The 23,639-nt window shown below is 47.1% G+C and overlaps 1 protein-coding gene across 2 annotated transcripts in view; it reads left to right on the forward strand.

Moving 5' to 3' along the window:
* The window catches only part of NRG4 (neuregulin 4), a 227,521-nt gene that overhangs the window by 39,682 nt on the left and 164,200 nt on the right, over window positions 1-23,639 (forward strand). For both annotated transcript variants that reach the window (XM_069222109.1, XM_069222108.1), the window contains exons 2-3: window positions 5,002-5,068; window positions 17,166-17,259. In XM_069222109.1, the coding sequence (XP_069078210.1) occupies window positions 5,059-5,068; window positions 17,166-17,259 (104 nt within the window). In that variant the 5' untranslated portion in view covers window positions 5,002-5,058. The remainder of the gene's footprint in view (window positions 1-5,001; window positions 5,069-17,165; window positions 17,260-23,639) is intronic.

Genomic DNA, 23,639 nt, shown 5'->3' on the forward strand with positions numbered 1-23,639 from the left:
TTAGTGCACGCAATTCCTCCATGACATCATCTAGAGTAAGATGTGTAGGTGATTTTGAGGGAGAATCAAGGTCTTTTTTTGGGCGCTTGACGGAGGAGGTGTTAGATGTTTTTTTCGCAACTGCACCAGCAGCATGAGATGAAGAGGCGCCATCCTTTAAAAAGACTGCAGCACTATCCATTGTTAAAGTTGATGGTAGAGAAGATTTAGTTATATGTGTGCGCACCACTCAAAGACGATTATTATACTTGGAGAAAGATGATGACTGGCAACTCTGAGAATTATGTGGTCTCCCCATAAAAGCCAGCAGCAATTTGGTAATAGGAAGCCAGCAATGTGAGGTGTTGATGAAATTATATTACAATGAGAAGCTGCTGCCAGAAGTTTCCAACAACATAGCAAAATATAATAAAAAATATATAAATAGAAAATCCTAAATTATTCTCTCATAACAGGCATGACAGAATACCACAAGAGCAAAGCACTTTACTGCACGTAGTCAAACAATTGGTGACTAGTTTTAAGGGAACCTTCTGAAAAGGAAAAAAATCCCCTCCGTCAAAGGAAAGCATTTACCATGTTATGAAGAGCAATTTGAAAGAGCTCCTTGACAAGAGCTGCCAGTGAATACTGAAAGTTGAAAAACTCAGCTAACTGTGTTTGAAGAGAGAGGTCAAATGTTCAGCTGGCTGTCAGTCGGTAATAAATATTCCATTGCAGAGGAAACTAGATTTGTAGAATCACATCCAGGCAAGCAGTTAAAAGTCAAATAGAAACATTTCTGTGAAAGTTTAGGTTTGTGCAGAGGCTTATGGAGTGAAACGCAAATGACGCAGATAAATAATTACCTCAGGCACTCACATGAGGTCTCTGAAATGACTTCAGAACTTGATGTCTCTGTAAGATAAAGGCATATTTATGCAGCTGCAGTGCTCCGGTGCTCAAAAATGCTGAAGAAATTAATAATTTTGATGTGAAAACATCTCCTTCTTTCCAGGAAGTGCTGAAGCCTCACAGAGCTCTAAAGAGCAGCGGCCATTTTGCGTGACCTCCAGCCACGCCCCCACCACCAGCCACTCTGGAAAGGCACATTACCTCTCCTCGGCCTGCTGCCTCCCTGCCCATCTAAAGAACCAGAGCAAGCAGGCGTGCTTTCTTGTACCTGGCTCCCAAAGCCTGCAACGCCCTTTCCCTGCACATTGGAGCCGCTAGTTCAGTTCTTGAATACTATAAGAAACTAAAAACCTGGCTATTCCAAAAGGTTGGAGCTAGGGTCACATTTTTCCTCAGGGCCAGGATAACCTCCCAAGTGAGATGCTCACCATACAAACACACATAAGATGAGCCATTTTTTTCTTGAAGTTGAAAAATCTGGAGAAAAAAAAAAGTACAATGCCTTTGAGGCCTAGTCACTATGAAAATTAGTCAGCTACACTGGCATTTGTACATAAAACTCCTCCTCGTTTTGCTAATAGGCATCAATAAGATACTAGAATATACTCTGGTGCAAGGCCATTGGTTCTGTTCGGATATTAATTTCAAGGTTGTGAATTTTTTTAAGGAATCTGCTGCCTATATGCTGCACTTTCCTATATTTGTTGCACTTTGTCACAGGTACTATTGAGAAAATGGAGTAAGGTGGCCTGATTGGCTGCCTGTACTATTGCCTGCTGTGACTAATGACTTCAAGACCAGCTTCTTATTTTCTACCATTCATTGTCCAGACGTGAAGGGTCATGTTGGAGGCCATGCTTTTGTGCCAAGCAATATAACTAGTTCCACCCTTGAACTTGTCACCACAAAAGGTTTAAAGGTGTTTAAGGATTGGCAGTGTATGTACAAATCTGCAGTAAGATCGGTGGGCTCCGTATCGAGGATGCAGACTCATTTAAAAATAATTCAGGTGATCTCTGATTTAATAATGAGTGTATAAAAAGGGAAGGACCTAAGATTGGTCTTCCGCACTGTCTCCAAAGGAACCTTTTCTCAGTTTTGTCAGTGAGAGTTACTGAAGAAGAGAAGAAAGCAGTGCTTAATTTGTGCTTGTTGTTTCCGGGGCTGAGCACCGGCACTTATTTCTGAGGGCCGGGGCTTAGTTTTCTGTCTCAAGCATTTACTGCGAGCAAAAGACATGCGGGAAAGAAGGAGGAAGAGAAAAACAAAAAAGCGTCAGAAAGGGGAAAAGCAGGAAGCTACAAGAGTGAACTGAAGGGGTAAGGGGCGGCTGTAAATGGATTGAAGAGGCTCGAGGTGGCTTCAGGTTTACGCTGCCTCAGTAGCGTGTGCTCGCACTTTTAATTGCAACAGCCGCTTGTTTAAGAGGGGAGCTTTGAGCACCGGCACCTTTTTATTTACAAATTAAGCACTGGAAGAAAGACATCACTAGGCTATCACTAATGTTAAATAGAATTATATGCATGAAACTGTAAAGAAGAAGGACTCACACAGATTTTGGTCATCATTTACCTTTGGGTTTCAATGCTGTGAACTTGATAATAACATTTCCATACTGATGGGCCAGTTTTTATTGTGACACTATGGTAATAGACATGGATAGATGCGTCAGCGGCCGCTGCAAATCTCAAAGGGTTGGGAGGGGTGCAGGGCAAAAAATTAAATAATAATAAAAAAACCTTAACTGTTTCTGCTGCCGCCGTCGGCCACCTCGCTCCTCTTCTCACCTGATGGTGTCCCAGCAGTCCCTGGTACACCAGCACAGGCTCCCCATGCAATCCTTTTGCTGCTTTCATGCTATACCTTGCATGAGAGCAGCACCAGGATTGGTCTGAGTGCAACACAGCGAGGTTGGAGAAACCTAAGTGTGCATGTCTGTTTGCCAGTTTAAGACAGCCGGCAAAACTGGGATGAGCACTTAAGTGCCCTCCACTTCACTCCTCCTCTCATGCCCCAGCCCCGCCCCTCCCTGCACATGATGGCTCAGCCAGCAGCTGAAAAATAGCAGCTGAAAAATAAAATGATAATAAAATGTAATTTTATTTTTCAGCTACTGGCTCTTAGGCAGTGGGGCGACGCTCCTTCGCCATTGAGGAGGAGCCGCCCCTGGATAGATGCTCCATTTGTGACATGCAAGCTACAGAAAAGCTGGCATGTGGAACTGGCTCTATAATTTTAACTAAAACTAAATCATCTAAGGCCCCAGGGCCCAATAGTATCCCTACAGCATTGATGAAGTAGCATTTTCCTTTCCAACCGAATGTTTTTTTATTTTATTTCAAGAAGACTGGAACTCATGGGTGATACTCGATCTGTGGAGAGGATCCATACAAATGTATGCAAATTATTCTACATTAGTCTCACTACTCCTCAGTTTATGATGAGGCTCGAATTGGGCATTCCAGGGATATCAAGCTTTACGTATGTATGCTAGCAGAAGAAGGAGTCTAGCTTACACTCTAGCCACAATAGGAACATTGTAATAGTAAGGCTTCCCTATAAATGACATTTGAACATTGTCTCAAGAGCTTTAATTGCTCATTGGCGCTATTTAGAGGAGGGTGCACCATGCAATGCGTCTTCACGAGTATAAAAAGGATCTAAATTCAGTAGATCAGCTTATATCCAAACCACTTTTAAGAAAGTGTTTGTTGTGCTAATTCTTCAACCAAATGTACAGCGGTTTGAATACCTCAAGCCACAAGGCCTTTATCAAGGTAACATTTCAGCAGATTAACCTTGTTGATTGAGTAGGGCCAAGGGATAGTGGGATTAGTAACATTAAAAGTAGGCTTTGCACACTGGATGCAGAGATTTTATTTCATACCATTACTATGGGCCCATGCATCTTGCTTTTGAGAAAGGGTTATTTATTCCCATTGTTTAGAGAATACAACATTTTTCACTGCTATGAAATATCTTTGGAGGGCCCTTTTGTTAAGATTGTTTTTAGAATTTTAAAATTTATCTGGGAAGTAATTAAAATGTTTGAGACTACAATAAGGAGGACTATCGCACCCCATAATGCTGGTGAATAATTTTTGTTCTGTAGTCCCAGCATTCTTGGGATAGATGTAATATAAGTGATTTGGACTACATTGGCTTTAATTTGTATATGGTGTGTTTATAGATTGTCTTCTGCAATTTTAGATTAGTTGAATGATTTCACATACTTGGTATATTTTTTTATTTTAGCTGTTATATATATGCATATGTTAATTTGCATGATTTGTTTCATGCCTTGCATACATTTAATTAACCCTGTAAGCTAAATAGACTTGAAGTTTATACAACACATCAAAGAGCTTTATTTCTCATGGTATTCTTACCTTTCATTATTGCTTTGAACAATCGTACTAGTTGTTCTGAGATGCCATCTCATTTTACCCTTAGAATGTCTCTTGATTTATACTGAAATGCCCACTGATTAGCTCTGATAGCGTCTAATTAATTGAAATCAAAACCACCCATTGAGGGATAGATTACATTAGTGATGTATTAGTGCAATGGTTGCTCCCGCATCCTTTCCCACCTGGCATCCAGTATTTCTGTGTCAGATGGACAAGGTATTTCACTCTGGAAAAAAACACTGACACACTTTATGTTCAGAAAGACTGACATGGTTTCCTCCAAGGCTTGCCCAACCGACTTTGCCTCAATATAGAGAAGATATTGGCTTTCTTGCACCATGCTTAATGGGGCAGTGTCTGGTGCTACTCAAACAGGGCTGGTGACATGGTCCATGTTGCAGATGAGGGTTTCCTCTTCATGGAATGTTGCCATGGCCAGTATTCAAGCCCATGCTGAACAACCTGATGTCGTAATTGTGGAAAACAAGATTGTTAGTTAACTGGAACATGAGAAAATATAGTACTGTGTGATATAATTATGAACTTGCACTGCAGTTTTAGTTTTAGAACCATGAGTGGATTATAACAGTGTGTGGTCTAGAAAGAATATCAAACGAGATTTCAATAGTTTATTTTGAACAGCAGTACAACGTGGATTATGTAATCAGGTTCTAAACTATGTTTTCATTTATTATAGGCATTTTCTTTCATCAAAGGGCAATTTGATCTGGACTAAAACTGCTGACAGAATAATATGCCAACAGGTAAAATTATTTATCACAAGCTTGCATAAATGTGCTTTACTAAATGCTGATCAGTGTTCTGCACAATTAGGCAATGTCTGAGCATCTGTAACCTTGAATATTCTTTATATCAGCACTGTTTGAAATGTTTTACCATTGGTTCTGGTATGTTTAACCATTGGTGATTTCGTTACTAAATAAATGAGGAGCACATTTACTTCATCACACTGTCATTTTTCACTTATTGCAAGTTGGAATCAACTACAACTACAACTCTAATAGGGGAATCCAACTTTGGTTTTTCAAGACTGAATTAGTGCCAGATTTGTATGATATCCACATGGAATGAAATTAATCTAAATGGGAATGATTTACACAGCCAGCTGTTATTTAGGAAACTTTGCATGTATCCTGCCCTGCTGCCCCTAAGGTTTCCACCAAGGAGTGTAGCACGGGTAAGACTGCCGCTTATGGCCTCGAACTCCTCATTTCAGCATACAGCCTAGGCCAGGCCATGCTGACTTAGAAGGCCACTCCGAGGACAGACCGAGGCATCATCACCAGCTGTCTTCCACGCGCGGCCCCAGTGAGTCAATAGGGCTTAATGAGGCCTATGGCGATTAGTCAACCCAGAGGTTGCCCCAGATAGAGGATATTGAGCGCTACCCTCCTGTCCCAACAGTGCGGGTGTGTTCCACCTCTCCTTACTCTACACCACCTGACTGGCCCACCCAGGTACAACTCGCAGGTGCCCCTGAAAGAGACCGGGCTGGAGGGAGGGGCTTCATCTGCAGAGGCCCAGCTTCTTGAGAAGGCTCGGTGGCTTGGGCACACAGAGTTTAACTCCCACTCAGTTATCTGGTGCTCCCTTAGGAGGAGGGAGGTGCACTGCTCATTTGGAAAGCCCCCACACCGCTACAGTTTGTCTACACTGTTGAGGGGACCGGAGATGTTGTTTCCCCTCCTGCCTGCATTTAGCTTCACCCACAGCATATAAACACTTGCCTACTTGATGGCCACGCTCACTATAACCTGCTGGTTATTGCAGGGTCCCCCAGGTCCAGAAGATTAAATAATGACCTGAAACCTTTTCATCATACGCCACTTTCACTAAACATCTGAGAATTTGCAATCTCTTCACAGGAGAGAGACTTACAAGACAGTGACCCTGCACGCATACCCCCTGGTCACCCCTCCTAGACTAGCTTTTGGGACATCAGGAAACAGAATGGTGAAGGGCAAAACTCCCAAAGAGGGCATGGTCTCGGAGATGTGGATACACTAAGCAACGGAGAAAGGTGTGAGCAAACTGCAAGCTCCTCCAGAAGACTGTGGAACAATACCTACAATGCCAATCACCCAGAACTTGGATCATTTAAGACTGAATTCATATCCTGCCTTTGAAAGGTCTGCAGAGGTGTCGGAAACCTGAGGGGCCGTGTGGACCATATGGAGCGAGCAGCAGTCTACTGGGCTGAGGTCCAGGAAATGCTATGGAGGAGACTTAGAGCCTCATTTACGAGGAAATGGGATAGCGCGGGACTGCATCAAAGTTGGCAGCACCGCATTGCGTCAATTCAGAAATGCAAGGATGTGTCATATTTACAAAAATACAGTGCACCCCTGTGTTTCCCCTAGCGCTGGCACTACATTTAGGTGGCTAGCTCCAACTCAGGCACCCTTGCACTATGGTGCAAGGGTGCCTTGCACCGTAGTGCAAGGGTGTCTGCGTTGCAGGGAAGGATTGTTTATGTGCTGGAGGGTGTCCCTTCCTGCACGTAAACAATCAATAATGGGGATTCTGCAGTACACATAGCAGTAGCAAATCCTCATTATTTACTGATTGTTTATGTGCAGGAAGGGACACAATTATTTATGGCGTTTTGCTCTTTCTATCCGTGCTGCAGCACAGATAGAAAAAGCAAAAACAAAGAGAAATAAAAGTATTTCTCCTTGTTGCGTGATGCTAACACCACCCATGGGGTGGCATTAGTTTTTGGAGCTGCCTCAGGTTTATGATTCCTCTTAAATTTGGGGCAGCATCAAAATGCAATGGGTGTTGCAGTGGAATGCCCACAGCAACACCCATTGCACACCCCTTCCACGCTAAGTGATGCATGTGAAGGGGTCATATTTAGAAGGCAGCTTTAAGCCCCAAAAAATGACCTAACACCACTGTTAGAAATGGGGTCTTTGGTTGGCAGTCAGGTTACCCCCTGTCCAAGCAAGGACCTAAAACACGCACGGGCGAGTGTGCTTTGAAAAAGGTAAGCAGTGCATCGATTTCTGACCCGCAAGCGAGATCTCCGGTCGGGTAGGTGTGCGTCGTTTTTCCTCTCAGCAAGACAGTGATGCGTCGATCCGGGCGGCACTCCCAGGAAAATCCTGCCACACGGCGTTAGCAAAACCACGCTGTGTGGATTGCGATGTTAGCAGCCTCCATTAGCGATGCAGCACGTCGTTCTCCAGCCATGTGCATCGATCTTCTAGCCACGCTGCAACCGCTGCATCGATTTCAGTCGTGGAGCTGGCAGCGCGTTGTTTCTTCAGCCGCGTCACGGAGGTTGCGTCGGAAATTTCCTCACACAGTGGTCTGTGCGTGGATTTTCAATCTTGGTCTGCCAGCTTTACCTGTCAAGGCAACACAAACTGGATAGGGCACCACTTGGCAGGGCAGGAGTCTCAGCAGAGAGCCCAGGTGCTGGCAGGGGAAGTCTTTGATGGCCCTGAGACTTCAATAACAGGAGGGAAGCTCAGGACAAGCCCTTGGAGATTTCTTCCCAAGCATGAATGAACAACAAAGTCCAGACTTTGTCCCCTTTCACCAGGCAGAAGCAGCAACTGCAGGATAGCTCCACAAAGCACAGTCACAGGCAGGGCAGCACTTCTCCTCAGCTCTTCAGCTCTTCTCCCGTCAGAGGTTCCTCTTGATTTCCAGAAGTGATCTAAAGTCTGTGGTTTTGGGTGCCCTTCTTAACTCATTTCGGCCTTTGAAGTAGGCTTACTTCAAAGGAAAGTCTCTCTTGTTTGTGAAATCCTGCCTTGCCCAGGCCAGGCCCCAGACACACACCAGGTGGTTGGAGACTGCATTGTGTGAGGGCAGGCACAACCCTCTCAGGTGTGAGTGACCACTCCTCCCCTCCCTTCTAGCACAGATGGCTCATCAGGATATGCAGGCTACACCCCAGCTCCCTTTGTGTCACTGTCTAGAGAGAGGTGGAAACAGCCCAACTGTCAAACTGACTGAGACAGAGAATCCACAAACAGGCAGTCACAGAATGGTTTAAGCAGGAAAATGCCCATTTTCTAAAAGTGGCATTTTCAAACACACAATCTTAAAATCAACTTTACTAAAAGATGTATTTTTAAATTGTGAGCTCAGAGACCCCAAACTCCACATGTCTATCCGCTCCCAAAGGGAATCTACGCTTTAATTATATTTAAAGGCAGGCCCCATGTTAACCTATGAGAGGGATAGGACTTGCAACAGTGAAAACGAATTTGGCAGGATTTCACTGTCAGGACATATAAAACACATTAGTATATGTCCTACCTTAAACATACACTGCACCCTGCCCCTGGGCCTACTTAGGGCCTACCTTAGGGGTGTCTTACATGTAAGAAAAGGGACGGTTTAGGCCTGGCAAGTGGGTACACTTGCCAAGTCGAATTGGCAGTTTAAAACTGCACACATAGACACTGCAGTAGCAGGTCTGAGACATGATTACAGAGCTGCTAATGTGGGTGGCACAACCAGTGCTGCAGGCCCACTAGTAGCATTTGATTTACAGGCCCTGGGCACCTCTAGTGCACTGTACTAGGGACTTACCAGTAAATCAAAAATGCCAATCATGGAGATCCAATTACATACATATTTTATACAGGAGCATTTGCTGTTTAGCACTGGATAGCAGTGGTAAAGTGCCCAGAGTAACAAAAACAGCAAAAAACAGAGTCAAGCACACATCAACAACCTGTGAAACAGAGGCAAAAGGTTAGGGGAGACCACACCAAGGATGCCAAGTCTAACAACCGCCTTGTAAATTTCCACCGGAGCATCGCTAAAAGTGACACTCCGGTGGAGCATGGGCTTTGTAAATGAGGCCCCATATTCCTTGGAAGATTAGAGTGTCAAATCGACCTTGAAAACTGGAGCTGCTGAAACATACACGTCAGTGGCATAACCCATGGATGTTTCCTAGGACTTTCCATGGATTAGAAGGGGGAGAAACACTCACATACCCAGACACCAGAGAGACAAGAACAACGCCCAGATTGGTGTACCTCCACCCAAAACAGCAAACCTCGACAAGTGGCTCCCTATTCGTCAGACAATGCCAAAGCTGATGTAATCTCTTATCTTCTGATGATGAAACAAGGCACACCACCCTGTGATGAATCCTTGGTGTGGTCCTCCTTTCCTGGAGGGACTTAACCTACAAGTCAACCCAGACACAATTTTAGGCGCTGTAGAGGGCCAAAAGGAGACTAATGCCGCGGGGACACTGGGACATCTTACCTCACTAGAGCATCAGACTCCTTTCCTTGAAAAATGTTTTCCTAAGAAGGGGATTGCACCCGTATACCTTATTCTGGGCTCTGTTGGCCATTCAGTTCTTACGGTTCTCCATCTTTCTTTCTTTCAGCCATCCTCTTCTGGCGGGGATAGGAGGGTAGGACTTTTGGGGGAGGGACAGAGATCTACTGTAATCCGACCTCCTATATTTGGTACCGTAGACTCCTTTCAAAAGATGTGAACATGGGCAGACCATCCTTTGACATCTATGGAACCCCCACATGCATTTAAGGTACTCTCACTAAATGTGAGAGGTTTAAACTCCCTCACTTACTGCATGCAGACCACTGCCAAATGCACCATCTAGGCTATTCCCACCAATTTTGGGCATCTCCCACTACTAAAACAGAGGGATCAGGATACTAGGCAAATCACACATAGGGAATACCCCCACTTCTTTGATGCACGATCCACAGGGCTGATTTCTGAATGTCATCACCCAGAAAGGTACTACAACGCTCATGAAGCTTGATCTATTCGCTCCCAGCTCATCCCAAGATGCATTCCTACTCAGCATATTGAAACAACAGCTACTCAGTGCCACAGGGGACAAAATAGTAGGGGTAGACCACAACTTAGCATGAGACACTGACCTTGACAAAAATCCCAACTCATTTCAGGGAACAGGGGTTATGTCAGCTCTTTTATAAAGGATATTAAGAAAGGGGGACTTCCAGATGCCTGGCGCTACCTCCATCTAGGTAGTAGAGACTATTTGTTTCACTCCACACCTCCTACACCCGCATTGACTACATATTTATTAGTCACACTCTTCTCACTAAGCTAGCATCGGCCGCTATATCAAATACCTCTATCTCAAACCACGCCCATGTGGACCTCACTTTGCTCAGGGGCCACGATATCCCCAAGGGCCCACGCCTAGACGCTTTAAACCCAAAGTACTGAGGGACTCAGTGAATAGGATTGATATTCTGGTGGCTATAAATAGCTACTTTAAGTACAACTGCACACTCGCCCTGGGATGCCTATGATTGTGCCCCATGATCCAGGGCACCATAATAGACATTAAGAAGAGCAGAGCCATGGAGGCGTGACTCATGGAAAGACTTAGGGCCTGATTTAGATGTTGGTAGAAAGGGGTCCACTGCCACTTTTTTGATGGAAACCCCGTCTGCCGGCTTGGCGGTCTGCCCGCACGATTTATATGTTGGCAGTCCCATAGACGATAACCCTCCTGAGTCCTGCTGACTCTGCCAAGGATTCCCAAGGATAGCAAAGAGTGGCTGGTGGCAGGAATCCAGCCATACTTGCCATCTTGCAGATTTGGATGTGCCTTACTGCCAAGCAAAATGTGGCGGTCCGACGTCCAATTCTGACTTGGCAGTTTTGGTGAGGGGAAGGGATGAAAACTGGCTGGACACCACTGGACAACACCCTCTGTCGCTGCTGCCACTGTACCACGGATAAAACACAACCCCCCGTCACTGGACACAAAGGTAGGAAACTCACATTGGCTGTGTACATTGGGGGGGTCATTGCACATGAGCGCAAGACTACTGCAGACATATATATGTCTCAGTAATTTTTTTAGATTACTGTGACATGCATATGTCGAGGACACGAGTATTCAGACACTGATGGGGGCACACTGGTATACAATACATATCACACACATACCTGTCATTGGCAAATGAGTGCTGGCACCACAGTGATGGTTCAATCACACCTGCCAACTGTGTCCATGTGTGCACATTGCAAGGGGACCTGTACATGTAATTTTGTGCTTCGAGTTGTGTGTGTGAGTCAGTACTTGCATGTGTGTTTGTGTGATACAATTGTCTGGTGGAGGGAGCTAGAGTGGGAGCTGTGGTTGTGTCAGTATGTGTGCCACTTGCATATGGCATTGATGTTATTGTGTATGTTGTGTTGTGTGATGCTGCGTGCAACATTCAGGTGAGTATTGTTGTGTGGCAGGCGTTGTCGTGAAGTGTGTAGTTGTGATGAGTGAATGTGTTTGTGTAGATGAGTGCATAGTTGTGTTGGTTGTGGTTGTGTTGTGTGTGGGTGCAGCGTGAATAGTGTGTGTATGTTGTGTCATGGATGTATGGCAATGTACCATTGCAGCATGTATGTGTTATGATGTGGTGAAATGGCGATGGATGATAGTGTGTATGTGGTGTGTTGTGTGTGATGCAGGGGGACACATGTGGCAATGGTACAGTGTGTCTGTGTGACTTACCTGTATTCCACAGCCACTGCCAGTCTAATGTCCATTAGTTCCCGCAATGTCCTCCCTCCATCAGCAAACCACCACCAGCACACCGCCTGCAGGACTGTAACATCTAAATACAGTGGGCGGAACACTGTCAACTTAATGGTGTTCTCAGATCCACTGCCACGGCGGTTTGGCGGTAACACTGCCAAGATCTAAATCAGGCCCTCAGAGGCTTTAGACAAACAACTACCGTCCAAACTCCTTAAAAGGAACTGCCTGTAGTCCGAGGCCTTCTGAAACTCCATACAACTAATCACGATGAACACACCCTATTTACAATAGGGCAGTGTTTCTGTGACATGGGGAAGGAGCTTGGGCGTTGAGTGAGAAAGACAAACAAGAGGCCTTTTGCAAATACTACCAGATCCTCCCCATGGTGAATCCTGTATAGATACGACATTTCTCGATCATTGTGATTGTGAACTCATTCCACCTTATTACAAAGACCTCCTGGATGCTTCCATCAACACTGCTGACTTGCGACAAGCAGCCAAAGCCATGCCACCAGGTAAAACACCCGGGTCAAATGGTCTATCACTGGAATTTTATGAAGCATTCCGACTTCCCCTTTAGGAGCTCTTGCTCCCGCTCTATAACTTCTTCTCCTACAGCCCTGGCCTGACCCCCACAGTGCGGGAAGCTGAGATACCCCTGATTCCCACACCAAGTAAAGACTTGACAGAATGTGCACCATATCGGCCCATCGCCCTCTTAAACGTAGACACTAAAATTTATATGAAGATATTAGATATTTGTCAAGTCCCTTTGCTCTCAGTCCTCATAGATCCAGCTCACGTGGGATTCGTCCGTAACCGACAAGGGGCTGAAAGTGCCTGCCGCCTGGCCTACCTGATTGAAAAAGCTCACAAATGCATTATCCCAGCTATAATCCTGCAGCATTTCTTTTGCCACCCATAGGGAGCTCTGACAATTCTTACACAGGCCTGCCAGTGCAGCCTGAGTGAAATAACGTCCACGTTATTTCACAGCCATTTACCACTGCACTTAAGTAACTTATAAGTCACCTATATGTCTAACCTTCACCTGGTGAAGGTTGGGTGCAAAGTTACTTAGTGTGAGGGCACCCGGGCACTAGCCAAGGTGCCCCCACATCGTTCAGAGCAAATTCCCCAGACTTTGTGAGTGCGGGGACACCATTACACGCGTGCACTGTACATAGGTCACTACCTATGTACAGCGTCACAATGGTAACTCCGAACATGGCCATGTAACATGTCTAAGATCATGGAATTGTCCCCCCAATGCCATTCTGGCATTGGGGGGACAATTCCATGATCCCCCGGGTCTCTAGCACAGAACCCGGGTACTGCCAAACTGCCTTTCCGGGGTCTCCACTGCAGCTGCAGCTGTTGCCAACCCCTCAGACAGGTTTCTGCCCTCCTGGGGTCCAGGCAGCCTTGGCCCAGGAAGGCAGAACAAAGGACTTCCTCTGAGAGAGGGTGTAACACCCTCTCCCTTTGGAAATAGGTGTGAAGGCTGGGGAGGAGTAGCCTCCCCCAGCCTCTGGAAATGCTTTGATGGGCACAGATGGTGCCCATCTCTGCATAAGCTAGTCTACACCGGTTCAGGGATCCCACAGCCCTGCTCTGGCGCGAAACTGGACAAAGTAAAGGGGAGTGACCACTCCCCTGACCTGCACCTCCCAGGGGAGATGCCCAGAGCTCCTCCAGTGTGTCCCAGACCTCTGCCATCTTGGAAACAGAGGTGTCTGTGGCGCACTGGACTGCTCTGAGTGGCCAGTGCCAGCAGGTGACGTCAGAGGCTCCTTCTGATATGCTCTTACCTCTCTTGGTAGCCAATCCTCCTTCCTATGTAGCCAAACCTCCTTTTCTGGCTATTTAGGGTCTCTGCTTTGGGGATCTCACCAGATAACGAATGCAAGAGCTCACCAGAGTTCCTCTGCATATCCCTCTTCACCGTCTGCCAAAGGATCGACCGCTGACTGCTCAGGACGCCTGCAAAACCGCAACAAAGTAGCAAGACGACTACTAGCAACCTTGTATCGCTTCATCCTGCCGGCTTTCTCGACTGTTTCCAGGTGGTGCATGCTCTGGGGGTAGCCTGCCTCCTTTCTGCACCAGGAGCTCTGAAGAAATCTCCTGTGGGTCGACGGAATCTTCCCCCTGCAACCGCAGGCAACAAAAGACTGCATCACCGGTCCTCTGGGTCCCCTCTCAGCACGACGAGCGTGGTCCCTGGAACTCAGCAACTCTGCCCAAGTGACTCCCACAGTCCAGTGACTCTTCAGGCCAAGTTTGGTGGAGGTAAGTCCTTGCCTCCCCACGCTAGACTGCATTGCTGGGTACCGCGTGATTTGCAGCTGCTCCGGCTCCTGTGCACTCTTCCAGGATTTCCTTCGGCACAGCCAAGCCTCGGTCCCCGACACTCTAACCTGCAGTGCACAACCTTCTGAGTTGTCCTCCGGCGTCGTGGGACTCCCTTTTGTGAATTCGGGTGGACTCCGGTTCACTTTTCTTCTAAGTGCCTGTTCAGGTACTTCTGCGGGTGCTGCCTGCTTCTGCGAGGGCTCCATGACTTGCTGGGCGCCCCCTCTGTCTCCTCACCCAAGTGGCGACATCCTGGTCCCTCCTGGGCCACAGCAGCATCCAAAAACCCTAGCCGCGACCCTTGCAGCTAGCAAGGCTTGTTTGTGGTCTTTCTGCGTGGGAACACCTCTGCAAGCTTCTTCACGACGTGGGACATCCATCCTCCAAAGGGGAAGTTCCTAGTCCTCTTCGTTCTTGCATTTCCTGGGCTCCTGCCCACTCTCGACACTGTCGCGACTCTTGGACTTGGTCCCCTTGTCTTACAGGTACTCAGGTCCGAAATCCACTGTTGTTGCATTGCTGGTGTTTGTTGACCTTGCAGAATCCCCCTATCACGACTTCTGTGCTCTCTGGGGGTAGTAGGTGCACTTTACATCTACCTTTCAGGGTCTTGGGGTGGGCTATTTTTCTAACCCTCACTGTTTTCTTACAGACCCAGCGACCCTCTACAAGCTCACATAGGTTTGGGGTCCATTCGTGGTTCGCATTCCACTTTTGGAGTATATGGTTTGAGTTGCCCCTATACCTATGTGCTCCTATTGCAATCTACTGTAACTTTACATTGCTTGCATTACTTCCTTTTGCTATTATCTGCATAATTTTGGTTTGTGTACATATATCTTGTGTATATAACCTATCCTCATACTGAGAGTACTCACTGAGATACTTTTGGCATATTGTCATAAAAATAAAGTACCTTTATTTTTAGTATATCTGTGTATTGTGTTTTCTTATGATATTGTGCATATGACACCAGTGGTATAGTAGGAGCTTTACATGTCTCCTAGTTCAGCCTAAGCTGCTTTGCCATAGCTACCTTCTATCAGCCTTAGCTGCTAGAAACACCTCTTCTACACTAATAAGGGATAACTGGACCTGGCACAAGGTGTAAGTACCTCTGGTACCCACTACAAGCCAGGCCAGCCTCCTACAATCTCCAAAACTTATTGCGTCATTCAGCACTCTAAACCCAGATCCCTCCACATCTACCAAACTAGATGGGTGAATGATTTGGGAAAGGACATATCCCCAAAGGACTGGGACCTGCTATGGGCGGCCATATCAAAATCCCTCTGAAGTATCCCCCAGAGGGAATCTGCATATAAAGTGATAATCCAATGGTACCTCATCCCAGCTAGGTTGCACCGTATGTACCCCAGAACTTCCAACATTTGCTAGCAATGGAACCAAGAGCTGGTCACGTTCAAACAATTGTGGTGGGTCTGTGCACTCATCCAGACTTTCTGGAAGGAGATTGTGGGTCATTTCAAGGCCACCCTGGGCTACCCTATCCCAGCTGACCCCGCTGCTGTGCTCTTGGGGATACGATTGATAGAGATGACTGTGGCGGATTGTACTGTTAAACGGCACATGACGTGGTAGGCAAGCAACCTCCACCTACCTCATCCCTATGATTTCACAAGATGTGGCAACATGTGGTCCTTGTCATGGAACATATCGCTCACAGCTTAGCCAACATGGATACGAAATTCACTTGACTTTGGCAACTCATCATTGACTACATGTTGAAGCTCGATTTCAGTAGCCACACACTGCAAAGGATCAGGGCCCTGCAGCTCTTTGACCAACCCCAGGGGCGAGGCTTTCTACTTGCTGCAGGGATGGTAAAAGCTACCCTGTCTCACCCCATTCTCCTCCGTCCTAACTTCTCCCTTCCCTTCCAGCCCCCTCCCCACCCCTGAGGTATCTCACCCTCTTTGACTATCACGATTATATACACATGATTACATACACACAATTATATGTCAGAGGGACTGTTAGGTGTGCGGACAGCATGCATCAGAAGATAGGAGAAACAAATTATTTGTTGTACCTCTATAACAATCTATGACGAGCTTTATATGTGCAAATTTTATAATCACAAACAAAGAAGAGAATTTGTTAAAAAAAACAAATTCAAAGCCAAATGTTCGTAATCCTTTCCAGAAGGCAGATTTAAAGTCTCTTCATTGTGCCAGGATTGTTAAACCCAAATTTACTTAAAGGCATTAAAAGAAATAGGGAAATATGTCATCCTATAAAAAAAATCCAATATTTACAAATCTAAATACTTTTAAGAAAAAATTTATTAAACTTCTGCTGGCCCTGGGCATTCTTGCTATAAAAAGATGTCTGTCATCAATGTTCAGTTTTCCAGGTTGAGAATATTTAGAACTATCCCAGCACAAATTAAGGAGCAGTATATTTTCTTTTACCAGAGTTATTGTACAATACCTAACTTTTTAAAAATTGGCAGCTCTTTTATCCCCTTTACATTTCCTAAACTACAGAGTTAAAACCCAGTCTTTCCAGGTAAGTGACAACGGGGATGGCATTACCACCCGAAGGAACACAGTTCATGCAGACATAAATTAACAAATGCTGCAAGGGAGGAAACAAGCTCAAAATGTTTAAGCAAAGATTCTTGATTTAAGAATAGATCTTTCAATGTCAAGTTTATTGAGTAAATAATTCTGACACAGAAATGGCGCAAAGAAGCTGCAGGTTTATTATGTAGGAGAAAGAAACAATATCCTCTTCTTGTGGTATCATTGGGTAGGTCCAGATGCTCCATACTCAAAATAGTTTTGCTAAGTCTGTGGAGTTTGAAACTTTGGTCTGCATTTTATATATCAAAGTGGTTGCTTTTTATAGTTTTTACAAAATGGGAAACCATTGTTCTGGTTTCAAGTTAGTAAACATATATGTTTTTATTTTATGTGTATTATTTCTGTTTAGACCATGGAGAACCCTGTGGAGACAGACATCTATCATTTTGCTTAAATGGAGGGTTTTGCTATTTGATACCTTCTGTGTCCAGACCTTATTGCAGGTAAGTTGGCATAACAAAACGAGTTGTACCCTTTTAAGCAACATTACTAAAGCCTGACACTAATAATATACAAATTATTTTCAAAGCCTGGCAGTGATCCAATATGGAATTCGTTTAGTGATTTAATTATTAGCTGACAGAAATATGTGTTTTATATAACAGAAAAATATTGCCCTCCTGGAGTTATTAATACAAAATCTCAATAGAACGGTATTATGTAAATAATATTTAGACTGTAATATTTAGGCTGAACAATATTTTTGTTACTGATATTCTGCAGTACAACCATGAATGTGTAAAAATAAAAAGATCCTAGTACTTATTTGCTCAGAAGCTCATGGCCTGCACTATCGAATACCAGGAGTGCCATGTACCCAGGCAGTATAGTGCTATTTTCATTTAATTCCTCTTTCACCCACCACCAGACACTCCCTACCCCTTTATCTCACACTTGCAGGTTCTTTTTCATTTTTTTTTCCTCAAAGTCTCCCCCCCTTCCCTCTTTTGAGTTTTTATTCTCTTGCTCACAGTCAAAATCTGAAAATAGAAAAAGGAGTGCTGATCCTGAAAATGAGTGCTGGGGGGCCCACCTTTAACTACCAGCTCAAATTAAGCATAGACAAAACGAGTGATGGCAGGTTTACCACGTTGGCGTGGTGGATCTGATGCTATGTTTTATATTCCCCCCAAAAGGGCTACTACTTTGAATGTGGAATCACCTCAGTAGTAAAACATCTGTCAAACTAGCAGACAACTCTAGATACAAAATCTCCATTGCCGCATCCCTTACTGTTCGTTCTTATAACCCTGACTTTTGCGGCATAAGGCCCTCATTACAACCCTGGCGGTCGGTGATAAAGCGGCGGTAATATCGCCAACAGGCCGGCGGTAACAAAAATGGAATTATGACCACAGCGGAAACCGCACAAACAGACAGCCACTTTAACACACCGACCGCCACAGCGGTATCAACAAGCACCACAGCGGTAACTGCCAACAGCCAGACGGAAGACAATGTACCGCCCACTGTATTACGACACGCCTATCCGCCACCTTTTCTGGGGTGGTACCAACGACATCAAAAGCACGGCAGAAACAGAACACAGAAGTCAAAGGACTCACCTCTGGAGACTCGGGGAACAACCATGACGCCATGGAGCCCGAGTTGCACATATTTCCGATGCTCGTCTACCTTTTCCTGGATTATGAGCAGCAACGTCGGCGAAGACAACCACGGTGACTATTGCCGCCTAGCACACAAGGGAGGGGGGAGGAAAAAGAGCGTGACTGTTAGACTTTTCATCCATGGTGTGGTCTCCCTTAACTTTTTGCCTCTGTTTCCCTGGTTGTTGATGTGTGCTGGACTCTGATTTTGCTGTTTGTGTTACTCTGGGCACTTTACCACTGCTAACCAGTGCTAAAGTGCAAGTGCTCCCTTACAAAATGTGTATGTAATGAGCTTATCCATGATTGGCATATTTGATTTATTAGTAAGTCCCTAGTACAGTGCACTAAAGGTGCCCAGGGCCTGTAAATCAAATGCTACTAGTGGGCCTGCAGCACAGGTTGTGCCACCCATATAAGTAGCTCTGTAATCATGTCTCAGACCTGCCACTGCAGTGTCTGTGTGTGCAGTTTTAACTGTAAATTCGACTTCGCAAGTGTACCCACTTTCCAGGTCTAACTAAACCTTCCCTCTTATTACATGTAAGACACCCCTAAGGTAGGCCCTAGGTGGCCCCAAGGGCAGGGTGCAGTGTATGGTTAAAGGAGGACATATACTAATGTGTTTTATATGTCCTGACAGTGAAATATTGCTAAATTCGTTTTTCACTGTTGCAAGGCCTGTCCCTCTCATAGGTTAACATGGGGGCTACCTTTAAATATGGTTAAAGTGTAGATTCCCTTTGGGATCGGATAGACATGCGGAGTTTGGGGTCTCTGAGCTCACAATTAAAAAATACATCTTTTATTGAAATTGATTTTAAGATTGTGTGTTTGAAAATGCCACCCTTAGAAAGTGAGCATTTTCTTGCTTATACCATTTCTGCGACTCTGCATGTTTGTGGATTCCCTGTCTCGGTCAGTTTGACAGTTGGGCTGGTTGCACCTCACACTAGACGGTGACACAAAGGGAGCTGGGGTGTAGTCTGCATTTCCTGATGAGCCACCTGTGCTAGGAGGGAGGGGAGGATTGGTCACTTACACCTTAAAGGGCTGTGCCTGCCCTCACACAATTCAGTCTCCAACCCCCTGGTGAGTGTCTGGGGCCTGGCCTGGGTAAGGCAGGATTTCACATTCAAGAGAGACTTTGCTTTGAAGTAGGCCTACTTCAAAGGAGACATTGGTTATAAGAAGGGCACCCAAAACCACAGACTTTAGAACACTTCTGGAAACCAAGAGGAACCTCTGCCTGGAGAAGAGCTGAAGAGCTGAGGAAGAAGAGCTGCCCTGCTTGTGACTGTGCTTTGTGGAGCTATCCTGCAGTTGCTGCTTCTGCCAGAGTAAGAGGGCAAAGACTGGACTTTGGGTGCCTTCCATCTTGTGAAGATCTCCAAGGGCTTGATTTAGAGCTTGCCTCCTGTTGTTTGAAGTCTCAGGGACAGCAAAGATTTCTCTTTGCCAGCACCTGGAGTCTCTGGAGAGACTCCTATTCTGCCCTGTGGCGCCCATCCAGTTCCTGGGACCCTGAAAGGAGAAGCTGGCAGCCTAAAAGGAAGAAATCCACTCCCAGAACACCGTGCGGGGAAAAGATCGACACGACTCCAATCTGCGGCTGAAAAATCGATGTGCCACCGGCTTCACAGCTGAAAATCGACGCTCGCCCACAACGCGACCGAAGAATCGTCGCACGGAGCTGGAGAAACGACACGCAGCATCGCTGACAGAGGCTGGGAGCTCGCAACCTGCGCTGCATGGTTTTCAAATCATCGTGCGGCTGGATTTCTGACGCAAGTACCGCTGGGAGTGTAAAAACAACACAAAGCCTGCCCGGACCCAAGAGTGCTGACCAGATCGATGCATCACTCTCCTGCGGAGAGAAGAAAAGACGCGCCCGACCCTATGAAAGGAGAAACAACGCAAACTTGTGAGTGGAATCAACACATTGCAAGCCCTTTTTGATGCACCCAAGGTACATTTTCATGCTAACATTGTTAGCGTGTGTTTAAAACTACATAAAGACTCTTTTTGCTTTTTATGTGATAACGTGACTTGTGTATTGTTGATTTTTGTCGTTTTGGTCTTGTTTTGTTTAGATAAATATTTTCTATTGTTCTAAACCTGTGTTGTGTCATTTTGTGATGTTTTCATTAAGTTACTTTGTGTGTTGGTACAAATACTTTACACCTAGTACCCTGAAGTTAAGTCTACTGCTCGTGCCAAACTACCAAGGGGGTAAGCAGGGGTTAGCTGAGGGTGATTCTCTTTTACCCTGACTAGAGTGAGGGTCCTTGCTTGGACAGGGGGTAACCTGACTGCCAACCAAAGACCCCATTTCTAACAGTGACACACGCACACGCAACACGCAACACCCCCGCCCCATACACCATACACACAAGCAGATGCACAAACATTACATATCCACCCTGTACCCCTCAGGAATAATGCAAGGACAAAATGATTGGAAGAAAGTGAGTGTAATACGATAAAATAACATGAATAAGTGCATCAAAATACAAACGTATATACATATTTACAAATGGAGGGACACTGCCCAGTCCTCAATGTCCGTGGGCCATAGGGCCACATCACACAGGCCAAGGCCCCACCTCACTCCTGCAACAACACAGAGAGAACACTGCAGGGGCATCAGGTCGAAAATACAGTGCGACCTCAGGGGGACGGGGAATGGGATGGCACCTCAGCTGGAAGATGGTACAACACCACTGGTCCTGGATGGAGCTACATGCCCACTGCTTGGTCTTGGGGAGTGCAAGGCCACAGTCTCTCAAGTGGGTGGTTTGCCCACTGCTTGGTCCTGGGGGAGTGCAAGGCCACAGTCTCTCTAGTAGATGGCTTCTCCACTGGTTCTGGAGGGGGCATTGTGCCCAGTGTGCTTCATCCTGGGAAGGATGGGATGAGTGGATGGCTTCTTCCACTGGTTCTGGAGGAGGCATTTGCCCAGTGTGCTTCATCCTGTGAAGGATGGGGTGAGTGGATGGCTTCCCCATTGGTTCTGGAGGGGGCATTGTGCCCAGTGTGCTACATCCTGGGAAGGATGAGGTGAGTAGATGGCTTCTTCCACTGGTTCTGGAGGGGGCATTGTGCCCAGTGAGCTTCATCCTGGGAAGGATGGAGTGAGTGGATGGCTTCTCCACTGGTTCTGGAGGGGGCATTGTGCCCTGTGAGCTTCATCCTGGGAAGGATGGGGTGAGTGGATGGCTTCTCCACTGGTTCTGGAGGGGGCATTGTGCCCTGTGATGCAGATCCTGGGGAGTGCAAGGTCACAGTCTCTCACCTGGGTGTCAGACCCACAGGATTTGCAGGGACCACGACGCACAACAGACCATGGATGCAGGACTACACACTGTCGCAGGCGGTGACGGCTGCTCAGCGGTGGCAGTGGCGGCACTGGTGTCGGGGCTGGCAGTGGTGGGGGGAGGCTCCAGCCCATCCCCTGCAGCCTTGGACGGCTGCCCACTGGGGCTGCTGCTGCTGGCGGTGGTGCTGGTGGCGGTACTCGCAGTGGTGGGGGGAGGCTCCAGCCCTTCCCCTGCAGCCTCGGACGGCTGCTCACTGGGGCTGCTGCTGCTGGCGGTGGTGATGGTGGCGGTGCTGGCAGTGGTGGGGGAAGGCTCCAGCCCTTCCCCTGCAGCCTCAGATGGCTCAAACACCATGGTTGGTGTTGGGGGCTCCGAATGAGTACCAGTCACAGGCCTCCTGCCCTTCCTGCCTGCTGGTGTAGGACCCTTGTTCTTCCTGTCAGCAGCTGGGGATTGCCCCTTGCCCTTCCCTCCTGCAGCTGGTGGGGCCACCTTGCCCTTCCTAGACGCTGGTGGTGGTGCCTCATTGTCCTTCCCTGTCACAGCTGGTGGTGCCTCCTTGCCCTTCCTTGATGCACCTGGTGCAGGTACCCTGTCAGTGTTGCTGCTTGGTGCCCGGGATCCTCACCTACCTGCAGTAGCTGTGGACACTACTGTGGCCGTGGACTGGGTGGCTGAGGTGCTAACCTGGGTTCTGACCACCCTTGCCCGATGTGAAGGACGGGGGGGGGGAGTGGTAGGGAAGAGGTCAATGGTGGCGAGGAAAAGCTTCTTAGGGACATTGGGGCGGGAAGAGGGTGAAGGTTTGGGAGTGGAGGAAGAGGAAGTGGTTGTAGGAGGTGTCTGTCTGCTGTGTTTGGTTGCAGGTGCATGGGCTGGATGCTGTTGTGAGGTGGATGGCTGTTGGGTGTCTTGAGTGCTTGCGTTTGTGTAATTTGGGAGGAGGGGGACAGACACAGTGGAGAGGACATAGGGGACGTGTGCATGGATGTGGGGGTGGTGACTGCCAGTGAGAGGCGTGTAGTGATAGGCGTAATGGTGGTAGTGGATGAGGATGTAGTGCATGCAGGTGTGAGTGTAGACGCTACTGGGAGGGGGGTGGATGAGGAAGAGGGGGACACAGTGGAGGCAGTAGATGTTGGTATCTCTGCATCCGGATGGTGTTTGTGTGAGTGCCTATGGGATGATGTGTGGTGCTTGTGTTTGCCTGTGTCACACTTGTGTGTTGTCCTGAGTGTATGCTGGTCTGTATGGAGTGCTGTGTGTGAGGGTCTCATGTGGGGGGGGGTTGGTGGAAGGACCATGGGCAGCGTGCTGCATGTATGGTGGGCAATGTCTGTGCATAAGGGGATGTGAGGGCTACGGTGGGCCATAACTGTAACAGAAAGGACGGTCTGACTGATTCCTTTTCCTGTGTGTATTTCTCTGCAGGTCAGCGCCCATCAAAAAAAGGGTATATGGCGTGCCATCGCCAAGGATGTGCGGACCCTGGGGGTCTACGGCAAGCGGAGCACCCACTGTCGCAAACGGTGGGAGGACCTGAGATGCTGGGCACGGAAGACAGCAGAGGCCCAGCTGGGGATGGCCTCCCAACGAGGAAGGGGTGCCCGTTGAACCCTGACCCCCCCGATGGACGGCATACTGGCGGTGGCCTATCTGGAGCTGGATGGGCACTTGGGGGCATCACAGCAGCCACAAGGGGGTGAGTACAGTGCCCCAATATATTACTTGCACGTGGTGGTGTGGCATCCGGGTGAGGGATGTGGGCCTGTGGGTGCCCCTAGGCCAGGCTGAACATTGCAGGGTAGAGCCCATGTTGGGCAGGGTCTGATGTACACCTCCTCTAACCAAGCTAGTAGGCATCCACTACTGGGCAGGTATCTGTGGGTCCAGGTA

This window comes from Pleurodeles waltl, chromosome 3_1 (assembly GCF_031143425.1).
Source record: "Pleurodeles waltl isolate 20211129_DDA chromosome 3_1, aPleWal1.hap1.20221129, whole genome shotgun sequence".
Lineage (NCBI taxonomy): Eukaryota > Metazoa > Chordata > Amphibia > Caudata > Salamandridae > Pleurodeles > Pleurodeles waltl.